The 21,800-nt window shown below is 41.9% G+C and overlaps 1 protein-coding gene across 1 annotated transcript in view; it reads left to right on the top strand.

Annotated features, from left to right (window-relative positions):
* Positions 1-246: 246 nt before the first annotated feature.
* haspin (histone H3 associated protein kinase) overlaps positions 247-21,800 on the top strand; it is a 59,753-nt gene continuing 38,199 nt past the window's right edge. Inside the window, exons 1-4 of the mRNA XM_055638537.1 lie at positions 247-469; positions 2,246-2,467; positions 3,320-3,437; positions 12,527-13,975. Of these exons, the coding sequence (XP_055494512.1) occupies positions 267-469; positions 2,246-2,467; positions 3,320-3,437; positions 12,527-13,975 (1,992 nt within the window). The 5' untranslated portion in view covers positions 247-266. The remainder of the gene's footprint in view (positions 470-2,245; positions 2,468-3,319; positions 3,438-12,526; positions 13,976-21,800) is intronic.

Raw genomic sequence — 21,800 nt, 5'->3', positions numbered from 1 at the left:
CTGACCCACCGGACCCACTCTCCCGGCCCCAGGACCCACTCTCCCGGCCCCACCGGACCCACTCTCCCGGCCCCACCGGACCCACTCTCCCGGCCTCACCGGCCCCAGGACCCACTCTCCCGGCCCCGCCGGACCCACTCCCCCCCCCTAACTCTCGCCTTCTCTCGGCTCCACTTCCCCCGCCTCCACCTCCCCTCGCTAAACCGGATCCGCTCCCCCACCGGCCCAACTTACCCCCCGGCCGCAGCCGCTGCCGCAGCGCGATAATGAACAGGATACGGACGCGGGGCAGCCGCTCGGCCGTGGTGCGGACCTACGGCAAATACGGCAGCCGGGCGGTGAAGGGCCACAAGTGGCTGAGCCCGGACATGGGGCCCGAACATCTCTTCTCGTCTTCGGACTCCGGCAACGCCCTGCCCTCGACCAGCACCGACACCAGCGGCGAGTCGGTCGCCAACGTCAGGAAAAGGTGCTCGACTCCGCCGGCCGCGAGTGTCGGATCCCCAGAACGTCTCCTGCACGGAGCTGGGGCGGTCTGGAGCAAAGATCCTAGAGGAGCTTCTCCTTTGGTCTGGAGGGCCGGAGCTCCCTGCAGATCTTCAATCGGTGCATCAGGAGGGCGAAGTCCCTTTACATTTGCACCAATGCTCGGTGCATCGTGTCTCCCTGTCATTGCTCCTTCTTCCTCGCTGATGGTTACTGAACGGGCTCGGCTTCTGTCTGCAGGTTCCTCTGCGTTGCCGCTTCCGCAAACAAATAAATGGTCATCATCAGAAAATCCTCAATAAAGACTAGTCCGACAGTCTACTGCTGCAACTGAAAGCCTTATCACATAGCGTGCACAATTCTCAATGTACACTTTGAAGTTTACAATTACAGTAAACCCTCGTTATTGTGGACCACTTTATAACGGATTTTGTTTTTTGGGCAATTTCTTTAAGAACACGGGCTAGTAGCACTGGGGAGGCAATTGAAACCGACAAGGTATTGAAATTGACAAGCAATCTCTTGAATCTGCACTTAACTATTAAACAATGTAACAAACTGACTTGTATTTTTTAGCCTGCAGTGATAAAAATATTTTGTTAGCTGTTAAGAATTTTGTGTATTCAGCGGCTTGGTGTCTTTGGAAGGAGAAATGGAGTTAACATTTAAGATCTATGTTCTTACTCCCTGAGCGCCAGGTGACCAGTTGGGCGTGGGAATTTCAGAGTGGGACAAGGTTTCCTCACCCCAACATGGTGCTAGTTTTCTCTCAATCTCTGAATACGGGAAGAAGTAGCAGAGCCAGAGATTATTGCTGTTTCCCAGCTGCGTTGGACAAGGTGGTGCCAGGCGACCTTCTTGGGCTACTGCACTCTGGTGAGGGTGGTCCCACTCAGTGATGTCAATGGGGACAAACCCTTGGTTTTCGGGAAGGGACAATTGGCAATGACTGACACTAACCCCCCTTCCCCCATTGTCCATTATAACGAGGGTTTACTGTACATTGTTTTTCCACTTTCCTTTAGACAAAACGTACAAATCATGAGATGGTACTAGCGGCATATACGTCGATATGCAGTTGTCATTCTAATAAATATAGATAAACTTGATCTCTTGACTTTCTGGTTCTCTGAACTCTTCACCACAAGTTGCACAAATGTTCTCAATATCCACTCAGTTTATTCCAGTGGATTCCTTGTCCAGAGGCCTCCTACAAATCTTATTCTGCACATTTTATTCTGCACATCACACATCTTATTCTGCAATTGTTAAACTTAATTATTGTCTTATCTTTGAATACTTTAATGTACTGGTTCACCATAAAAGTATTTTCTGTATGTACTAAAATATCCTTACAGACATCAAAGGCTATCAATAAGTACAGCATTTACTATAATACTTTTTATTTGGTACAATCCCAGACACCATGCACAATATTTGTGTTTCCACTTTGCCCAGTATCCTGATTTGCTCTGAATATTTGATCTCAACTTTTTTCCCGTTCTCACTTGTTGAAGCTACAAATTCATCTTTTTTTTCTAATCCTACATAATCTCGTATCTTGATGCCTTCAATCTATCAATGACCTCCCAAATTAATTAAAATGTTTGTGCCCTCAGTGAAGCGAATGGCCCATCCATCTTGCTCTGCCATTTAATATATTTACAAAATCATTTTTTTTTAATGTACATGAAATCTAAAATGCTCTACTGCTTAATTCACTGTATACTTTTTGAAAATGTATTCTGAATTGTTTCAGACGACGCAAAGGAACTGCTATTTTGCATAGTGCTTCAAATGCCAAGGTGCAGAAAAGAAATGATGTAAATCGAAGAAATACTGAAAGCCAAAAGAAGAGTTATCACCTTCGAAAGAGAGGATCTTTGTGTTATAAGGATAATGACTCCATTTCCAGTGAAGGCGAAAGTCAAAAAGACTGTGTATTTGTGGAAAAGAAAGAAAAATGTTGTCCTGCTTCTAGGTATGTGATCTATATATATTTGCAAATTATTTTTGAACAGTTTCTGATTAAAAAAAATCTATTTAGCCCATCATGGTGATATCTTCGAATGTGTGTCCAAAAATTAACTTGATATAGAAAGCATTTTATGAATACCAGATCACAGTGAAAATTGGTGCAGAGTTTTCCTGCTCTGATCAACTACATCCATCTTAAGCATTTTGTGAAAATTGAAAATCTGTGACTTAACTATTAGTTCAGGTAATAGGAAAAGGTTAGAGATTTAAAGTTTGCAGATTACTGTTAAATGCTCCTGAGGGGCACGATTCCATATCAGAATAGAATATTTTAGTATTACTGCATGGGTGGAACAATTCTACTGAAGGAACACTATTCCCCGGGTAAATTTCTGTTCAATGAAATTGTATGATTCATGTCAATAAACTTTTTTTAGAATGTTGAAAATTACCCCTCATACAGCAATTTCTCCCATTAAAATGAGTTACTAAAATGGGGGGGGGGGGGGGGGGGGGGGGGGGGGGGGGGGGGGGGAGGAACGACATGCAGAAGCATAAATGTAACAGGAGAAAAGAAAAGAACGGGTACGGGGGTGGGGGTGTCAGGGATGTGGAATTAGCTGGTTTAATTTTGAAATAAATAGATGTAGATTTGATGGACCATATTTTGATTCAATAAATGACTGCATTCACAGGTAAACAAACTAGAAGATATTTTACAGTAATCGTTCTGGAATTTTTAAAAATCCTTCAATATTAATTTGTTATATTGTTAACTGCGCCACTTAAAATCATTTTTCTTCCCTTTCTCTCACTCCTTTGGGGAGGAGGAAAGGTGGACGTAAAATAAGTGCAGAAGAGAACTAATTCCAACAGCTGCACAATCCAAGTTTGTCACTTATCGACAGAATCTGCGGCGCTATAAGGTGACGTCACGTAAAATTGGAAATACCCCGCTTCGACTGAGAGGAATGGTAAGTTAGCGTTTCTTTTGCTTCCCTCTGATACTGTCCAGCCATCTTAAATAATAAAATATTTTTGTGAAGGTGACTGCAATGGAGTTACAGACGAGGAATGTTAATTGTGGAACAGATTCTGCACAATTTACAAAGTGATCGACTGTGTTACTTGTAAAAACGTGTTTCAAGCATCGTAGAGTTGTGATTCTCAATATAAGTAATTAAAGATGATAAGATATTTTCTTCTCCCTACTCAACCCTTCACCAATCTACTGTTTTGTCATTAAGGACTCCAGTTGGCATAACTGGGAATAGTAGACAGCATTAGATTCCAAATTAAATTCTTAGTCTCAAGTTATGTGATCCTTAGTGCAGCTTTGGCTAGTGTATTGTTTGATTTCATTACTCTCGCACAAGGAGGACATAAAATTGTGCTCTCAATTTTTATGCATTTACTCCAGGAATGTAGAAGGTTGTCAACCAGAAACAGAATTTTCTCAACAGTCCCACAGAACGGAGGATGATTTGCTTTCACTCTTGCTCTGTGGTGACTGATGAAGCCAACGTGAGAACAACAGGCTCTTCCATAATGGCAGAAAGTTACTGACAGGATAGATGGATAGGTAGTTCATGAGATGGTGTGTTCCTTAGTGCTTCCCTATGCTTCTGGTGTATGAGGTTCTCCACACCATCCAGAATGCTCCTTTTCCACCTTGAGTTGTTGTGAACCAGAGGTTCCCAACAATCTTACCAAGCAGACTTTGAGCATGTCCTTGAACTGTTCACCGGCTAATCTGTTTGTGTAAAAGAGTTTAGGATAGCATGCTTGTTGTTGTGTACGGAAGAACCTAGCCTGCCTAAATGTCGTAAGATCTCAACGTTGGGAATGTTGGCCTGGGAAAGGATGCTGATGTTAGTTGGTTTATCCTTCCAGTGGATTTTTCTAGATTTTTGCAGAAGCAACAATGGTGATATTTTTCCAGTACTTTGGTGCCTATCGTAGTCTGGTGAAAGGGCAAGGATCGATGCTGTGCTTTAGATTTTGAATTGCGTTCCCTCTGCACATTAATAACTTATCGACTCATTCTCAATATGCACATGTGAGTGACCATTAATAAAAAAACAAATTGCCGTAGTTCTCTCTAAAGTATTATATCAGTAGGATACATGAGCTGGTGGACCTCTTGATGGTTCCTGGTGACCACATCTGCAGCAAATTTGATGACTTTGAGTCTGAGCTTCAAAAGCTGTGGCACATTAAGGACAGGGAGAATTACTTGAATGCTGTGTTTCTGGAGGCATACTACATTTTTCACCAGCAAAGTTAAGAACATCACATCGAATATTTCCCCTCCCATCCGTGACCTGGCTGTCTCATTGGTCTGTTCTTCAAAATTAGACTGTTTCCAACCCATTACTCTACCCTCCCTTGTAAAACTGGTCACCACCATGAAACCAACTACCTGCCCCCTCGACATTGTCCCCTCTGCCCTTCTGAAGGATGTCATTACAATAGCCTGTCCCAGCATCCTCGCCATCTTCAACAGTTCTCTGGCCACTGGCACTGTTCCTACCTGCTTCAAGCATGCGGTGGTCCAGCCCCTCCTGAAAAAACCTAACCTCGACCCCACTTTGCCAACCAACTACAGACCTATTTCAAAACTGCCTTTCCTTTTAAAAGCCCTTATGCCTTACCATCACCGAAATACTATCTTGGAAACTTTCCAATCAGGTTTCAGGGCCCAACACAGCACAGAGTATGCCTTATTGAAGGTACATAATGACCTACTGCTCACCCTTGACCCCGGCGACTGTGCAATCCTGCTCCTTCTTGACCTCAGCGCAGCATTTGATACTGTCGACCACACCATCCAAATTGATCGTCTCCGGTATGGGGTTGGTATTGATGGCACTGCCCTGAGCTGGTTCATCTCCTACCTCAAAGGTAGGAGTTTCTCTACTAACATAGGCAACTCTTTCTCCTCCCCAGCTGACCTCTGCTGCGGGATTCCACAAGGTTCCATCCTTGGCCCCATTCTCTTCTCCCTGTATAGGCTCCCCTTAGGCCAAGTCATTCAAAGGCACGGCATTTCCTTCCATTGCTATGCAGACGATACACAACTCTATCTCCCCCAGAAGCCCAAAAAACGATCAATACTTAACCTTATCCACTGCCTCGAGGATATAAAGTGTTGGATGGCCCAGAACTTCCTCCAACTAAACGAGAGTAAGTCTGAGGTCATCCTGCTCGGCCCCTCGGACTCAATCAAAACGATAGCAGGCAGCCTTGGAAGCCTTACCCCATTACTCAAACCTCACGTCAAAACCCTTGGCGTGATATTTGACTCAGCATTGAAATTTGACAAACAAGTCTATGCCGTGGTAAAAGCTAGCTTCTTCCAGCTTCGGACGATAGCTAAAATAAAACAATTCCTCCAGTTTGATGACCTCGAAAAGATCATCCACACATTTATCTCCTCCCGCCTCGACTACTGCAACTCCCTTTACACTGGCATCAGCCAATCTTCCCACCTGCAACTGGTCCAAAACACCGCAGCGAGACACCGCACCCGAAAAAGGGACCACATCACCCCGATTCTGGCTTCTCTCCACTGGCTCCCTGTGCGGTTCCGAATAAATTTCAAGATCCTTCTTTATGTTTACAAAGCCCTTCACGGGCTTGCCCCCACCTACATCAAAAGTCTGCTTACCCGCCACACGACCTGCAGGTCCTTCAGATCGGTCGACTTGGGGTCATAAGCCCAGGGGCGACCACGCCTTTGCGGTTGCAGCTCCTAGACCGTGGAACAGCATCCCTCTTCCCATCAGAACTGCCCCCTCCATCGACTCTTTTAAGTCGAAACTTAAAACTCATCATTACTCTCAAGCCTTTCTTGACGTCCTCTGAGGGAGGGCTATACAGGGCTCTCGCTTAACTTTTTTTCCCTGTTGCCAGCCGGGCATTTTAGGTTGCCAAATCACAGTTTAGGTGGTCATTTAAGACGGCTTGCATGACGCGTGCGATAATGTGCTCGGACGAAGTGCGTAATTACCAGTCGGAATTATGGTCAATGAAGCATTCACATATTATTTCTGCTTCAAATAAAGTCATAAACTAAACATATTCACCAATCAAGACATGGTATATACCACAATGACATGCAGCAAAATTACAATACAGTATCTCATTTCTTTTTACACATTGCAATGAATGCAATTTCTATTATCTCTTTCCACTTCGAAACAAAAATATGGTTATTCAGCATATGATCAACCTCGGTGAGACCAAGCGCAGGCTTGGCGATCGCTTCGCACAACACCTCCACTCAGTTCGCAATAACCAACCTGATCTCCCGGTGGCTCAGCACTTCAACTCCCCCTCCCATTTCAAATCCGACCTTTCTGTCCTGGGTCTCCTCCATGGCCAGAGTGAGGCCCACCGTAAATTGGAGGAACAGCACTTCATATTTTGCTTGGGTAGTTTACACCCCAGCGGTATGAACATTGGCTTCTCCAATTTCAGGTAGTCCTTTCTTTCTCCCTCCTTCCCCTCCCATGCCCAGCTCTCCCTCAGCCTACTGTCTCCACCTCTTCCTTTCTTTTTCCCGCCCCCCCACCCCTCCCGACATCAGTCTGAAGAAGGGTCTCGACCCGAAACGTCGCCTATTTCCTTCGCTCCATAGATGCTGCCTCACCTGCTGAGTTTCTCCAACATTTTTGTCTACCCATTCACACAAGTTCTGTTATCCCACTTTCCTCACCCACTCCCTGCACATTAGGGGCAATTTTACAGAGACAAGTTAACCTACAAAGCCAATGCGTCTTTGGGATGTGGGAGGAAACCCACATGCTTGCAGGGAGAATGTGCAAATTCAACACAGACAGTACCTGAGAACAGGATCGAACACAGATCTCTGGCGTGTGAGGCAGCAAGTCCACCAGCTGTGCCACTATATTTTATTTTCCAACACACAAAAAATTATACGTTGATAACTTTGAAACTTTCCATTTTCAGATTGTAAAGTCCCCCTTTACAGCTACTGTATGTTTTAATTCAGTTCAAGGCTATTGGGGCAGTACATTGGCCATAAATTTGCTGCCTAAAATTGCCAGAGACCTGGAATTGATCCTGAATATGGGTGCTGTCTGTATGGAGTTTTGTTTTCTCGTTTATAACATTGCTTACAGAATACTATGTTTACATATTTCTGTTGTGATGCTGCAAGTAAGGATTTCATTGTTCTAACTGGGACGTGAGAAATTAAAACAGTCTTGACTTACGTTGCTGATGTGTGGGATAGAACTAGAGTATGGGTGATCAGTGGTTGGCGTGGAATCGGTGGGCCAAAGGGCCTGGTTCCACACTGTATCTTTAAATTAAACAAAAAACACTAAAACCAGAGGAATGCTAAAGAAGAGTTTCTACCCGAAACGTCACCCAATTTCTTTTATTCAGAGATGCTGGCTGCTCCATGGAGTTCCCCCGCACAATTAAAGCATGAAATAGTCTTCACCCTACCATAGGTACCAACCAGACGCAACTAAATTGGTAGCTTTTTTTCCCCCCAAGAACCCTTTTTTCTTAAATCCAAGTCAAGAGAGTTTTATTGTCATGTGTCCCAGATAGGGCAATGAAATTCTTGCTTGCTGCAGCACAACAGAATATGTAAACATAATACAGAACAGGAGATAAAGGTTCAGTGTGTCTATATACTATAGACCATATAATACACAATGAATAAACAGATAAAATGCAATAGGCTGTTATTTTTCAGAGTTTGGTGGTGGTGGGTCCACCAATTTAATTTCCATTTCGGATATTTTTGGAGGATCAGGAAACCAAGAAGCAAGAGTTACTCCAGGGAGTTACCGCAGCTCCAGGGAGTGATTCTGCGTTGTTTTTCAGCGGTTGCGGTGAGCAGCGACCGGACAGCAATGGCGGCCAGAGCTCCCACAATGCAAAGGGAGGGAGAAAGTGGCCGACGCCGACCAGTTGCCGTGGCAGTGCGCATGTGCAGGGCCGCACATGCGCACAACCACGGCCGATGATGTGCTCGGCCAAGCAGAGACCCGAGCCGAGAGCTAGCGCCGAGCGGAAAGCTAGCGCCGAGCGGAGACCCGAGAGCTAGCGGAGAGCCGAGCCGAGAGCTAGCGCCGAGACCCGGACACGGATGGCGGGCGGGTGTCCCGGTTGCTTGCCAAGCCGGGCAAAATGGCATGGCTTTTAGGTTGCCTGGCGAGACTGTAAGTTGCCATTGGCACCCGGGCAACCGTTAATTTCGAGCCCTGCTATATGTATGTATTTATGTATGTACTTAATCTATGAACCAATGTATAACGTTAGTACCTCCACCAATGTAAAGCACTTTGGTCAACGAGAGTTGTTTTTTAAATGTGCTATAGAAATAAAAGTGACTTGACATCCATTAGATTAACTGCTTCCAATTTGGTCTGTGGTCAGGAGAAGGAGGGTGTATCATTGTCACCTGGTGCCCAGGTTCGGGACATCTCGACTGACCTGTAGAGGATTTTGGACTAGAAGGTGAAAGATCAGCCATCATGATCCATGTGGGTACCAATGACGCGCTGGCTTCTTGGAGCAGATTGTGGTCGAGCCTACTGGGGAAAAAGCAATTCTGGATTTGGTGTTGTGTAATGAACCAAATTTGATTAGGAAGCTTAAAGTACAGGAACCCCTTGGCAATAGTGAGCATAATAGGATAAATTGCATGATCTATGTTAACTCTAAACATTTTGTGTCTTTGTTCATAGAGAACCTGTCGTCTCTCAGAAGTACAGAATGGTAAAAGTAAAGAACTGCTTCTGACCTGCCTGCAAATTCTTGTCAGATATCCAATTCCCTTTTGAGTCTGCATCCACTGCATTAAAAAAAAAAGTCCTTTTCACTTATTTTAGCAATTACCTTCATCTGGTCCTCTTAGTCCTTGACTCTTCTCATCTCCTTTTTGTCTTGAACCGTTTATTTGCATCTACCCTGCTGAGGTCTTTCAGAATTTTAAATACTCTCTCTGATGCCTTCCAATCCCCCATTGTTCCTTGGAGAGCAATCTCAGCTTCTCCAATCTAATAGCCAAATAACTACAGTTGTGATGTTTTAATAAATGTTTTGCACATCCTTTCATAAAGCCTTGAAATCGTCTGCAAAAATTAATAAATACACTATTTGCGGCTGAACTGTATTTTAGAAAATGATAAATGTGACTTCCTTACATTTCTACTCTATGCCTTACGTCTGAGATCCTGTTTGGATTTTAACCACTTTCTCAATCTGCTCAGTAACTTTAAATAAACTATCTATATTTATCATCTGATATTGAGACCCTTCTAGTATTATGACAATATTTGCCTCTTATTATTCCTAATAAAACATAACAGTTTATATTGCTTAATGCAATGATGACCCTAGAGAACTGGAGTGCATGAAAATGTATGTTTAAAAATTACTCTTTTAAAAAGTCTAAAAATTACTGAACTTGGACACATCTTCGCACAAAATGTTAAACATTTGGAATTTTTTGGCAAACAGTAGATGGTGTGCTATTATTCTGATATCCAAAGATATTAAGGGATATGAACTCAGTCAGCTCCAATCTCATTCCATGGCAGAAGGGGTACAATGCTAAATGGTCCACTAATCCTAAATTGAGTTTAAAGAGAATTTTGATTCAGCAAAATTATATCTGTGCTTTAAGGGTCAAATAACAATTTGAAGTTGTCTAATATTTTCTTTGTAATAGTTGTGTGAAAGATTCAATTGAGATTGATGTTGTGAAACCTGATTAAAGAGTGAATTAATCAGGAATAGGTGGACCCAGTTTAAACTTAATGCAAGGTGGTTTAAAATGGAAATTAGTTTAGTTTGGAGAACGTACAAAGTCTGTACAGACAGCACACGTAGTCAGGATCGTAACCGGCACTGGCGCTGTAAGGCAGCAACTCTACCCCTGCGCCACCGTGCTCTTTGCACAGTAACAAGCAAATCTGAGGCGTAAATATTCTATGTCTTGTGTTTGACCAAATTCTGTAATAGTTCTTTTGTGTATCGTGTGTTCTTTAAATGTATCGCTGCTGGCAAATTCATTTCACTGCATCTTCGGGTGCATGTGACGAATAAAATTAACTTTGGACTTTGACTTCTGAAGTTAGATGTTTCAAGTTCATCTATTAATTCAGGAGATTAAACAATCAGGATGTGAACTAAACTTGAACATAGCATGGGACTTGAATAATGCGGTGACAGGCAGGAAGGGGTGTGGATGTTGGCCCCAGATGAAGTGAATGATGGGCTGATGAAGGGGGTGGGATTAGTAGTTGGTTGATTCTTAGAAGAAAAAAATTGGGTATAGAAATATAGAAATTAGGTGCAGGAGTAGGCCATTCGGCCCTTCGAGCCTGCACCGCCATTCAATATGATCATGGCTGATCATCCAACAGTATCCCGTACCTGCCTTCTCTCCATACCCTCTGATCCCCTTAGCCACAAGGGCCACATCTAACTCCCTCTTAAATATAGCCAATGAACTGGCCTCGACTACCCTCTGCGGCAGAGAGTTCCAGAGATTCACCACTCTCTGTGTGAAAAAAGTTCTTCTCATCTCGGTTTTAAAGGATTTCCCCCTTATCCTTAAGCTGTGACCCCTTGTCCTGGACTTCCCCAACATCGGGAGCAATCTTCCTGCATCTAGCCTGTCCAACCCCTTAAGAATTTTGTAAGTTTCTATAAGATCCCCTCTCAATCTCTCCTAAATTCTAGAGAGTATAAACCAAGTCTATCCAGTCTTTCTTCATAAGACAGTCCTGATATCCCAGGAATCAGTCTGGTGAACCTTCTCTGCACTCCCTCTATGGCAATAATGTCCTTCCTCAGATTTGGAGACCAAAACTGTACGCAATACTCCAGGTGTGGTCTCACCAAGACCCTGTACAACTGCAGTAGAACCTCCCTGCTATACTCAAATCCTTTTGCTATGAAAGCTAACATACCATTCGCTTTCTTCACTGCCTGCTGCACCTGCATGCCTACTTTCAATGACTGGTGTACCATGACACCCAGGTCTCGCTACATCTCCCCTTTTCCTAGTCGGCCACCATTTAGATCAGTGGTTCTCAACGTGGGGCGTATGCCCCACAGGGGGGCAATTTGATTTTTAAGGGGGGCAATTGAGTGCGACTGAGGAGGTCTGGGTCCAAATTTTCGATTTTTATTTTTTTGGATTTTCCATCAGGTAAACATATGTAGTTTATGTTTCAGATGTTATTTTGAGTAAATAATTTTTTTGGGGTAAAAAAGGTCTTTATTTTAAATGATAAGAATTATATATCACCACATGGGGGGGGGGGGGGGGGGGCATCAGGATTTTAGAGGTGATTAGGTGGGGCATGGCCAAAAAAAGGTTGGGAACCACTGATTTAGATAAGAGTCTGCTTTCCTGTTTTTGCCACCAAAATGGATAACCTCACATTTATCCACATTATACTGCATCTGCCAAACATTTGCCCACTCACCCAGCCTATCCAAGTCACCTTGCAGTCTCCTAGCATCCTCCTAGCACCAAAGGTATGCCTTTGTCAAAGGACTGCAGCAGCTCAAGAAGGTTGCGCATGCCTTCTCAAGTGCACGTTGAATTGAGCAATCACTGCCAATGTTGCTGATGACTCCCTGTTCCAAATAAATCAATTTAAAAATAAGTTATTTATTGAGCACTATTCGCATGTTTGATACTTGTTAGCTCGTTTAACATTGTGGTACATTTGGTTGTGAATGTTGCGTGGTATTTCTCCAGTGATGATATAAAGCGCAACCACCTCTAAACTACGATACTATATTCCTTGCACATGTAGATATTTTTGTATGTCACTGTTGGATTTATGTATATGGAAAACATTTTTGATCCATGAAATCTAAACCAGATCATTTTATCTGTATTTCAATTGTAATTCATTTAGTATATTTAAAACAATGATTGAGGTTTTTGGTCAAAAAAGTAAAACATTTGCATTTCAAAGGAAATATAAATCAGAATTTTATCTAATTTAGTATATGTATGTAAGTTAATAATTGTCATTTCTTTCCTTTATTCCAGGGATTCCTTGGTAGATCTGTTGAATCTTCAGAATCATCTATTTGTTTTGATAAGTCAAATGAATTTGGGAATTCCTCCAACACTTCACACCATTATCTACGTCCTCGGTTGGTAGAGAAACTGGATAGGGCACCACTACAGACCAGCACACCCTCGTGTACTCGGAGAGTGAAAATTAAGGGGCGATCAAGATGTATCATTCCTCTCAGTGGTGAAATTGAGGAGGATTATGTGTGGAAGAACAATGTTGAGCCTTGTGCAAAAGAAAGTACTGACCACGCCAGTGTGGTGGATATCTGCTGCTCCCAGCAGTACAATACATCATACAAGAAATTTGTCTCCACAGAATTTTCAGATTGTTCAGAGGTTGTTGGATTGTTGGAAAATAAATCAGATGGAATCAGTGGTTTTGAAACTGACCATAATCATGTGGCTTCAGTCAAAAAGTTTGAACCTGCAGCTCCAGTAGCTTCTCATCTCTTCAAAGTACAGAAGAATGATTGGCAACGAACTTCACAGAACTCTTATAACAGTAAGGAATTATTTTCTGCTGACATTGAGCCATCTCAAATATCTAGCATGGATGGTTTATTGCAAGAAACAAATGATCTAAAGGTACATGTCAGACATCCTTCAGCAATGTCTGGATTATTTGACTCTACCTTAAATCTTGACTCGGTAATTAAAAAGGATGGACATAAATGTGAAAACAGAGCTTCCAACTTGAACATTCAGCCTGTGGTACGACTAGATCGCTTTTCAGCACAAAATTACTTGCATAAAAGTAGGTCATTGACTTTGGAAGATGACTCCCCTAAGGTGAATTCTTTCCATGATGCTGTTGGAAATAAAGAAGAAATTATTAATAATTTGCAGCAAAAATTCATAGCCCCAAAGGGTTTCGTTAAATCTTCTATTGGGCTTGCTCATAGGCCTATGCTTCTCTGTCATCTTGAACAACACCAGCACTTGCCACAGAAGGGCAGTTTGATTAGAAATGGCTTAAAAGCATGTCCATGTGATGGTGCTTTGGATGACTATGAATGCAAATTTCAATTGAAGGATGAAGAATGCAAGTATACGAATAATAGGAGTTTAAAGTCATCTCCACCTACAGTGGATCTGAACGTGCAAGCGGACCAATTAAGTGGGGATTCCTTTGTTCCAAATAAGGCAAGGATAGGGCCTATAATTGACACAGACACCTTGGAACATGTAATTGCTCAACAAAACCTAAAAATATTTTTGAAGGAAAATGGTTGCCAGATGAAAACAAATAAGCTATCTGGCCAAACGAACATCAAAAATGCCTCAAAAATACCGAGTAAGCAGAGCACCTGCACTCGATCAATAATTCATAAAAACATAAAACCTATTTCAGCAACAGTGAAAAGTACAGAAGAATCCACTTCGGATGTACTTGAGCATTCACTTCCGCAAACAACAGAGGTAAGGAAATATAATCTGTACTGTATACTTGTTCACTGTTTATTGTAACGTGGCTCATACTCTGAAGGCAGTTCAACTCTAAACTATTTAATCCAGGTTCAATGCCTCCAACATAAAAGCAGTGTATATGGAAATAAGTAATTCAGTGATTCAGATTTCTCTGCCATTCTCAGTGTTTGATTTTCTCCCTTGGCCTTTGTACATTGCTATATAACTTGATTCATTTAGTGTCCAAAAATCTATTGTCAAAGTCTTGTATATACTCCTTGATACAGCATAATCATCCAGGAATTAGTTTTTTAAAGATATTTACAATTTTGTGCGATATTTTTCCTTATCGCAGCCTTCTTCCTCATTTTTTAGGCCCTAGTTGTAGACGGGGTCTGCCCAAACCCTTCTTAAATCGTTAATTTGGGTTTGGAACAGTAGTCTGTGGCTGAAGTATATAGTGTGTATATTTGAAATCACTTGCACATGTTGTATTAAGTGTACCAGGTCCATGAATGGCACAGGTCTCAAACATTGAAAGAAAATGTAACTAGAACATTGAGGTGTTGTTAGAATATGCTTTTTAATGATGTTCAGAGTCCGGTGGTAGGTTTCAAGATTTCATTATTCACAGCTTGCAGTTATATATCCAGGAGAAAGTAGGCAAGACTAACTAACGGACCTGCAGAACAGCTAAAAGACTGGAATACAACTGCAAACCACCAGCTTCTTTATTCAATATAAGATAATTAGAATATTAGGATATCAATCCCAAAACCAATCACTTGTGTTGTGTCCATTCCTTATTGACCCTGTCCCCAGAAGCTGGTCGGCATTACCTCATAACCTTTGTCCTAATAAGTGCTTGTTGTTCATAGTTCTGCCTGGGATTTTATTAATTATGACAAGACGTTCTTTGTCTCTGGGCTCAAGTTCACAGGCTGTTCTTTTTAAGGAGTCAGTAGTTTCTAACAAAATCACTTCAACAGTTCTCTGCAAACCCCATAAATTCTCTATGAACCCCTACAGCTGTGCGCTAGTGTTAAAGGTTCAGACGTCATCTGGCCTGTGGTTATAGAGTCCAGGAGGCATCCCTTTCCCTCCAGACAGATGCCTTCTTAAAATTTCTTCCATAGAATTCCTTTCCTTCAATCCAGCCTTCCATTCTATTTTTGCCAGGGAAAATGATTCAGAAATCATTACACCAAATGTCTTGAGCCTTACAGAAGAAAGCCTAAGGCCAATGTTTTTGTTCATTGGCCGTCTAACTTGATAGAACAGTCTTTTGTATCCTGTCAAGACTAAATACGAATTTATATTTTAGTCTAATTTCCTTCTCATTCTTCTAATCTTCTGTAAATATAGGCTTGTCTTACTTAATCTCTCAACGTGGGATAACCTTTTTAATCTTGTGGATCAAATGATTGATTATACGTTAAATTCTATGCTCAGACACATTAACACAGGTGCCCATGGCACTATTAAAAATAGAATGGGAAATAATTATCTTCTGCGAAACATATTCAGTTATATAGATTATATCATCATTTATCTTCATTGGTTGCAAAATATTGCTGCTTACTAACGATGCTATCGAAAATATAAAAGTGCTTTATTTGCAGCGAATGTATTCAGGAGATGAAGAACATAATATGCTTTGACATCTCTCGTTCTCGTAAATCCATGATGTCTAGTTTTTTTAGTGTTACGATGTGTACAGAGGCGACTCATTATACTATGGGCAAAAATCACACAGTTGACAGGTGCAGAGATGCTGTAACATCAGTTGTCCTTGATTTTGAAGACTTGCTCATGCTTGCTTGCTCCCACGTGAGCTTGTTTACATGACTGTGGACTGTTTTTCTGTGGACAAACAGGACAACCCAGTGCTTGTCCTCTGATATCTGTCAATGTTGACTCTCTTCAGGGACGTTCTGAGGGACTCTAAATCTATTTTTTTTTCTGTCCACCACGTGCTTCTTTTACCTCAGTCAACTATCCATAAAGTAGCTGCTTCGGTATTCTGACAGGTCCTGCACACCCAATTTGTGATTCTTTCAACACTAAATTCTGGGGAGGATTAATTGGAACAGAATCCATGTGCCTGGAATTTAGTCTTGCCGCTTGATGTGAAGTATTCTGTGCAGATGGGTCATGTGGCAGTTGTTAAACTGTCTGGTTTGCTTGATATATACTGTCCAAGTATTTCAAGTATAGTGTAGCATAATATGAATGCTAAATTCAAGACTAATTTGTTCATGTTCTGTTACTTTCTAAGGCAAAATATTGCAGAAAACTTGATCTGTTGCGACAGAAGTTTCTTAACTGCTCTAATATATCAGAAACAATATTTGTTTTCAGCATATATTTATTTTTAATATTTTCATTTGACGTTGGTCGAGGCCTTTTGACACATCAGTATGTCTATTTTGCTCTTGTCCATCAACAAAACCTCCTTTTCCTGATTATTCTGCCACACACCTACATCAGTCAAGAGTGTTTAATTGTCATATATGGTGACAAACAAAACAATTAAATTCTTACTTGTTCCATCATAACAAGCCTGTAAACAGAGTTGTCATAGATAACCATAAAAAAGGTTCAATAATTTAAACATAAACAGTATAGTGCAAAATAAAAAGCCTGAAGTCCCTTGTGTAACCACGATAGGTAATTTGTAGGTTAGTCGTGTTCAAGATCCTGATGGTTGTTGGGAAGAAGCTGTTCCTGAATTTAAAGATGGAGTTGAACTCCTATATCTTCCCGTTGATAGGAGTGAAATGAGAGCATGGCTAGGATATGTGTGTCCTTGATGCTGGCTGCCTTTTTGAAGCAGAACCTCCTATACATCCCTTCAGTGGTGGGGAAGTCAGTTCCTGTGATGGACCGGGCAGTGTCTGCTACTCGCAAGTGCCTTCCTTCCTGGGTGTTTGAATTGCCTAGCCAGGCGAGATGCAACCAATCAATATGTTCTCTGCTGTACACCTGTAGACATTCAGAAGAGTATTCTATGGCATGCAAAATCTCCATAATCTTCTCGGGAAGTACTGTTGATGAGCTTTCTTTGAGGTTGCATCAATGGGCTTGGCCTAGGACAGATCTTCAGAGATATACATGTCCAGGAACTTGAAGTTGTTGACTCTCTCTGCCATTGACCCATTGATGAAGTCAGATTTGTGGATCCTCGATTTCCCTCTACTAAATTCAATAATCGGTTCCTTGATCTTCTTCTGGCACCATTCAATCAGACAATCAATATCGCTGCTGTACTCTGACTCATTTTTACACGTAATTCGTCCAACAACGGTGGTGTTGTCAGCGAATTTAAAGGGAGTTGGAACTGTGTCCAACTTCACAGTCATGGGTATAGAGTGAGTAGAGCAGAGGACTGAGCACACAAGTGCCACTGGTGCTGATGGTTATCTAGAAGGAAGTGCTGTTGCCAATTCATACTGTTGTGGTCTGTTGATGAGAAAATCAAGGATCCAGATTGCAAAGGGATGCACAGAGATCCAGTTTCCTGAGCTTGGTAACAAGTGTGGAGAGGATGATGGTGTTGACTGCCAAGTAGCAATCTATGAACACCAGCCTGACATATCTTCTATCTATACTATTACTAAAAATCTCATCTTGACCACTTCCTGTCTACATTGTAAATTTATTTTAGAAAAAACGCTATATCGCTGTAATTTTTCGCCATCTTACTCACCGTCCTCCTCTCCTCCAACCGCTCCAAGGTTTTTTCCGATCAGTGAAATAATAAAAAAGTTTTGAATATTTAAAAAATCATGAGATCAGCAGATTGGTCTTCTCGCCTGTCAGTCACCATGATGAAGATAACGCCCCTTCCGGTAGGCCAGGAGCATAAAGCTCCGGAGGCCGGACGCGAGTCAGTCACCCCGGAAGACAGTGAGAATTGAGTCCAGTTTGTGAGTCTCTGCCGTGAATGGTTGGTCTGCACTATGCTGCCTGAACTGAATTGAATGGTTAGTCTGCACTGTGCTGCTTGAACTGAATTGAAGGGTTGGTTTGCATTGTGCTGCTTGAACTGAATTAAAGTATTGGTCTCTGCCTCAGAGGGCGGTTGAGGCAGGTTCTCTGGATGCTTTCAAGAGTGAGCTAGATAGGGTTCTTAAAAATAGCGGAGTCAGGGGATATTGGGAGAAGGCAGGAACAGGGTACTAATTGGGGATGATCAGCCATGATCACATTGAATGGTGATGCTGGCTCGAAGGGCCAAATGGCCTACTCCTGCACCTATTGTCTATTGTCTGCAAACTGCTGCTTGAACTGAATTGAAGGGTTGGTCTGCATTGTGCTGCTTGAACTGAATTGAAGGGTTGGTCTGCACTGTGCTGCTTGAACTGAATTGAAGGATGGGTTTGCACTGTGTTGCTTGAACTGAATTGAAGGATGGGTCTGCACTGTGTTGCTTGAACTGAGTGTCCAGCTCAATGCGGAAGTCCCGCTCAGGAGAAAGGCCGCGTGAGTAGATTCAAGAGTTTTACTGTCATATTAGTGTGAGAGTGTGTGATGGATGGTGTGATTGTCTGTGTGATGGAGGGTGTGTGTGAGCCCACCATCCGTGAGCGATTGAGTTGCCAGCCCACCGGGCCCGAGCGACTGAGCTGCCAGCACACAAGAATCCATTCGGTCCACAATGTCCATACTAGCTCTCTGGAAACCAGTCCCTTTGGCCCACAACACATACTCGTGCTCCAGAAATACAAATATGCCAGAGGTCCAGATTAATTTTGGGTTTGCTATAAGTGTGGCAGCAGCACTAACTATTCTACCACCACAACATCTTTACCCACAAATGCTGCCAAACCTGAATACTCCCAGCATTTCGTTTGTTTTTTAATCTCAACCTTGGGGATGAAATTTTCAGATTATTTCCATGATTTGTATTTATGAAGAGATTGCAGTTGGTAAAAAAATGGTTTGTAAATCACCCATTAATGAACTGATACGGTGAGCATGCCGATGGGATGTGCTTTGGAATTCTTTTTGATGCTGGTGCTGGTATTTTCAAAAGGAAGTGATATGATTTTATGGTGTTCATAAGTTCTAGGAGCAGAATTAGGCCATTTGGACCATCAAATCTACTCTGCCATTCAATCTTTCCCTCTCAATCCCATTCTCCTGCCTTCCCCTGACACCTGTACTAATGAAGAATCTATCAATTGCTGCCTTAAATTATCCATTGACTTCGCCTCCACAGCCTTCTGTGGCAATGAGTTCCACAGATTCACCAGCCTCTGACTAAAGAAATTCCTTCTAATTGAGATCTCATTATTGAGATACCTTATTATTGAAATATCCTTGCTATAGAGTGCCACAACATTGTCAAATGCAAGGGACATTTGGCCTTGTCACTTGGCATTGGATTGCACAATGAGAAAGTGAGATTACGATTTAGTTGTATAGTATGGTATTCCTTTATAGTACGGTATTGCCAGTAAACTTGAATTGGAGCATAAAATTGATTTTTAAATAATGGAACTTGATTTTTGATTGATAGTTCCTTCAGCAACCAATGCAAACAAAGCAAGCATATTTTGTAGAATGATACAACACACTCTGATAATGCCTTTCAAATCAGGCACTTAAGGCCCACCTCATCTATGCTGATCTCGATGCCCATTTACATTAATCCCGTTAGCTTAATTGTGCTGTACACCTTTATGCCTTTCCTGTAATGGACAGCATTGGTCTCTGCCAGCATGTTTAATTAAAAAAAATGATTTAAGCATATCCAATGTGTTTTGGTACATAGAACAGAACATAGAAAAAATACAAAACAAGAACAGGCTTTTCAGCCAAAAATATCTGTGTTGAGCACGATGCTAAAATATACTAATCTCATTTGCCTGTAGATTATCCATATTCGTCCATTCTCTGAATATCCATGTGCCTATTGTTGTGGTTTTCAATACTCAAATTAATTCAGATCACGCGGAGAATTCTTCAAGAAGTTTAAACTTTTATTTGCAAACAAAAGTTGTTTTTTCCCCACATCATCAAATCACGTGGAGCTTTGTCCCGCTCAAAACAAAGGATCATCGCTTTTTATACCATTTTCAAATCAGCATGCCCCACCCCTGTTACATTTCCATATCCAATCATTTGCTAACATTCCCTTATTACCAGCCAATCACTTGCTCCCACTTATCCCCTCCTTCCCAGTACATTTCCACATTTGCAACTGATGTAGGTGTCACATGACTCCTTGTGGCCCCTTCCCTTGCCATGTGCGTTTAATTTCTTTGTTCAGATTTCATTCCAACAAAGTGATATCCCAGAAAAGTAGACAATTCCCAGAACCCACTTCTCAAAATACAATAGATACATACAGTGATTACTCAATTTATATTAACAAGACATTGTTCCCATTAAACCTGTACGTCTTGGGAAATAATGTAACTTCTTAAACTACAGATCTAAACACAGGGATCTAATGTATTTAATCCTAATTAAAACACAATATATATTTTCCAGATCTCTTTATAAATCATATTTAAACTAACATTATCTTACATTACACGTTTTAAAATAGAAATTTACTCTGTCTTTACAAACTCAAATCTCCTATCTTCCCAGCACGCAAGGGTCATATAAATGTCTCTCTTGATTAATGATAATGGTCCTGTGGCCATCTCACATTCCCTCTCCCTTTCTTGTTATCTCTAGGGGATGGCATACCAACCTCATCCTTGGGCCTCGTTACGACTTTGGTTTTTACACTGACAACATTTCGCAAAGGATTGTTACATCTCCAGACCCACATCTCTTTCTCAAAGCCTAGTCACCTCAGTTTTTATAAACATAAGAAATCTAACATACAAAGGTCACATATTCCTCACCCAACCACCTTCTGGCCTTCACATATGTCCTTCCTCTTATCCCAACATGAGTATAATTAAACATATCAAACTTAATACAGAATCCATTATTATTCCAGCCCAATGGTCTTGGATGTGTAAACAGTCCATAATCTTGAGTCATGTCATTACAACACTTCACAAGAATGTAACATCGAGAAAGAGCAACTGACCTATGACCAAATGGACTGAGAGGCCCGCCCACTGCCTAATCAGACTTTTAAATACAGATTATATAAGATATATTTAATATAGATAATATTTACTATACTATCTAAAAATCTCTTAAAGGGAAATGTTGTATCTGCTTCCAACCACCAGGCATGGCGGCATGTTCTAGGCACTCACCTCGCTCTGTGTTATTTAAAAAACATTTTGCCTGCACATTTCCTTTAAACTTTATCCCGCACACCTTAAAGTTACTACACCCACTAGATTTGCCATTTCTACCTGCGGGAGATGGGTTCTAACTGTCTATGCCTTTCATAATATTATATACATAACAGGTCTCCCCTCAACGATGTTTGTCCTACCACTCCTTGTAGCTAATACCCCATAATCCACGCAGCTTTTTGGTAAACCTCCAAAACCTCCCCATCTGGGACATCCGGTGGCACTGTTGATGGCTACCTCCGCCTGCAGTCTGTTTGTCTTTTTTACCTTTTTTATTTTTAGTATGTTTGTTTTTAGTATTTTATGTGGGGGAAGGGGGGGGACTGTCTTTCAGTCACTTCCTGGCAAGGATGCGACTATTATCCGAGTCGCGCCCTGGCCCCCCCGCCTCGCGGACTATTAACTGGATTGGCGCGGCCTTTCCTGCTGGGACCGGATCCGAGCTTCAGCAGCGGCGGCGCAGCGCTGGATACATCATGGAGCAGGCAATGCCTTACCTGAGATCGCCGTTTGAAGCTCCGGAGTGTTGGGCCTGCTGCATTGACATTGCGGAGCTGTGG

Source organism: Leucoraja erinacea, chromosome 1 (assembly GCF_028641065.1).
Source record: "Leucoraja erinacea ecotype New England chromosome 1, Leri_hhj_1, whole genome shotgun sequence".
Lineage (NCBI taxonomy): Eukaryota > Metazoa > Chordata > Chondrichthyes > Rajiformes > Rajidae > Leucoraja > Leucoraja erinaceus.
Note: the sequence above shows the minus strand (reverse complement) of the source record. Positions and strands in the feature narration are given on the sequence as shown.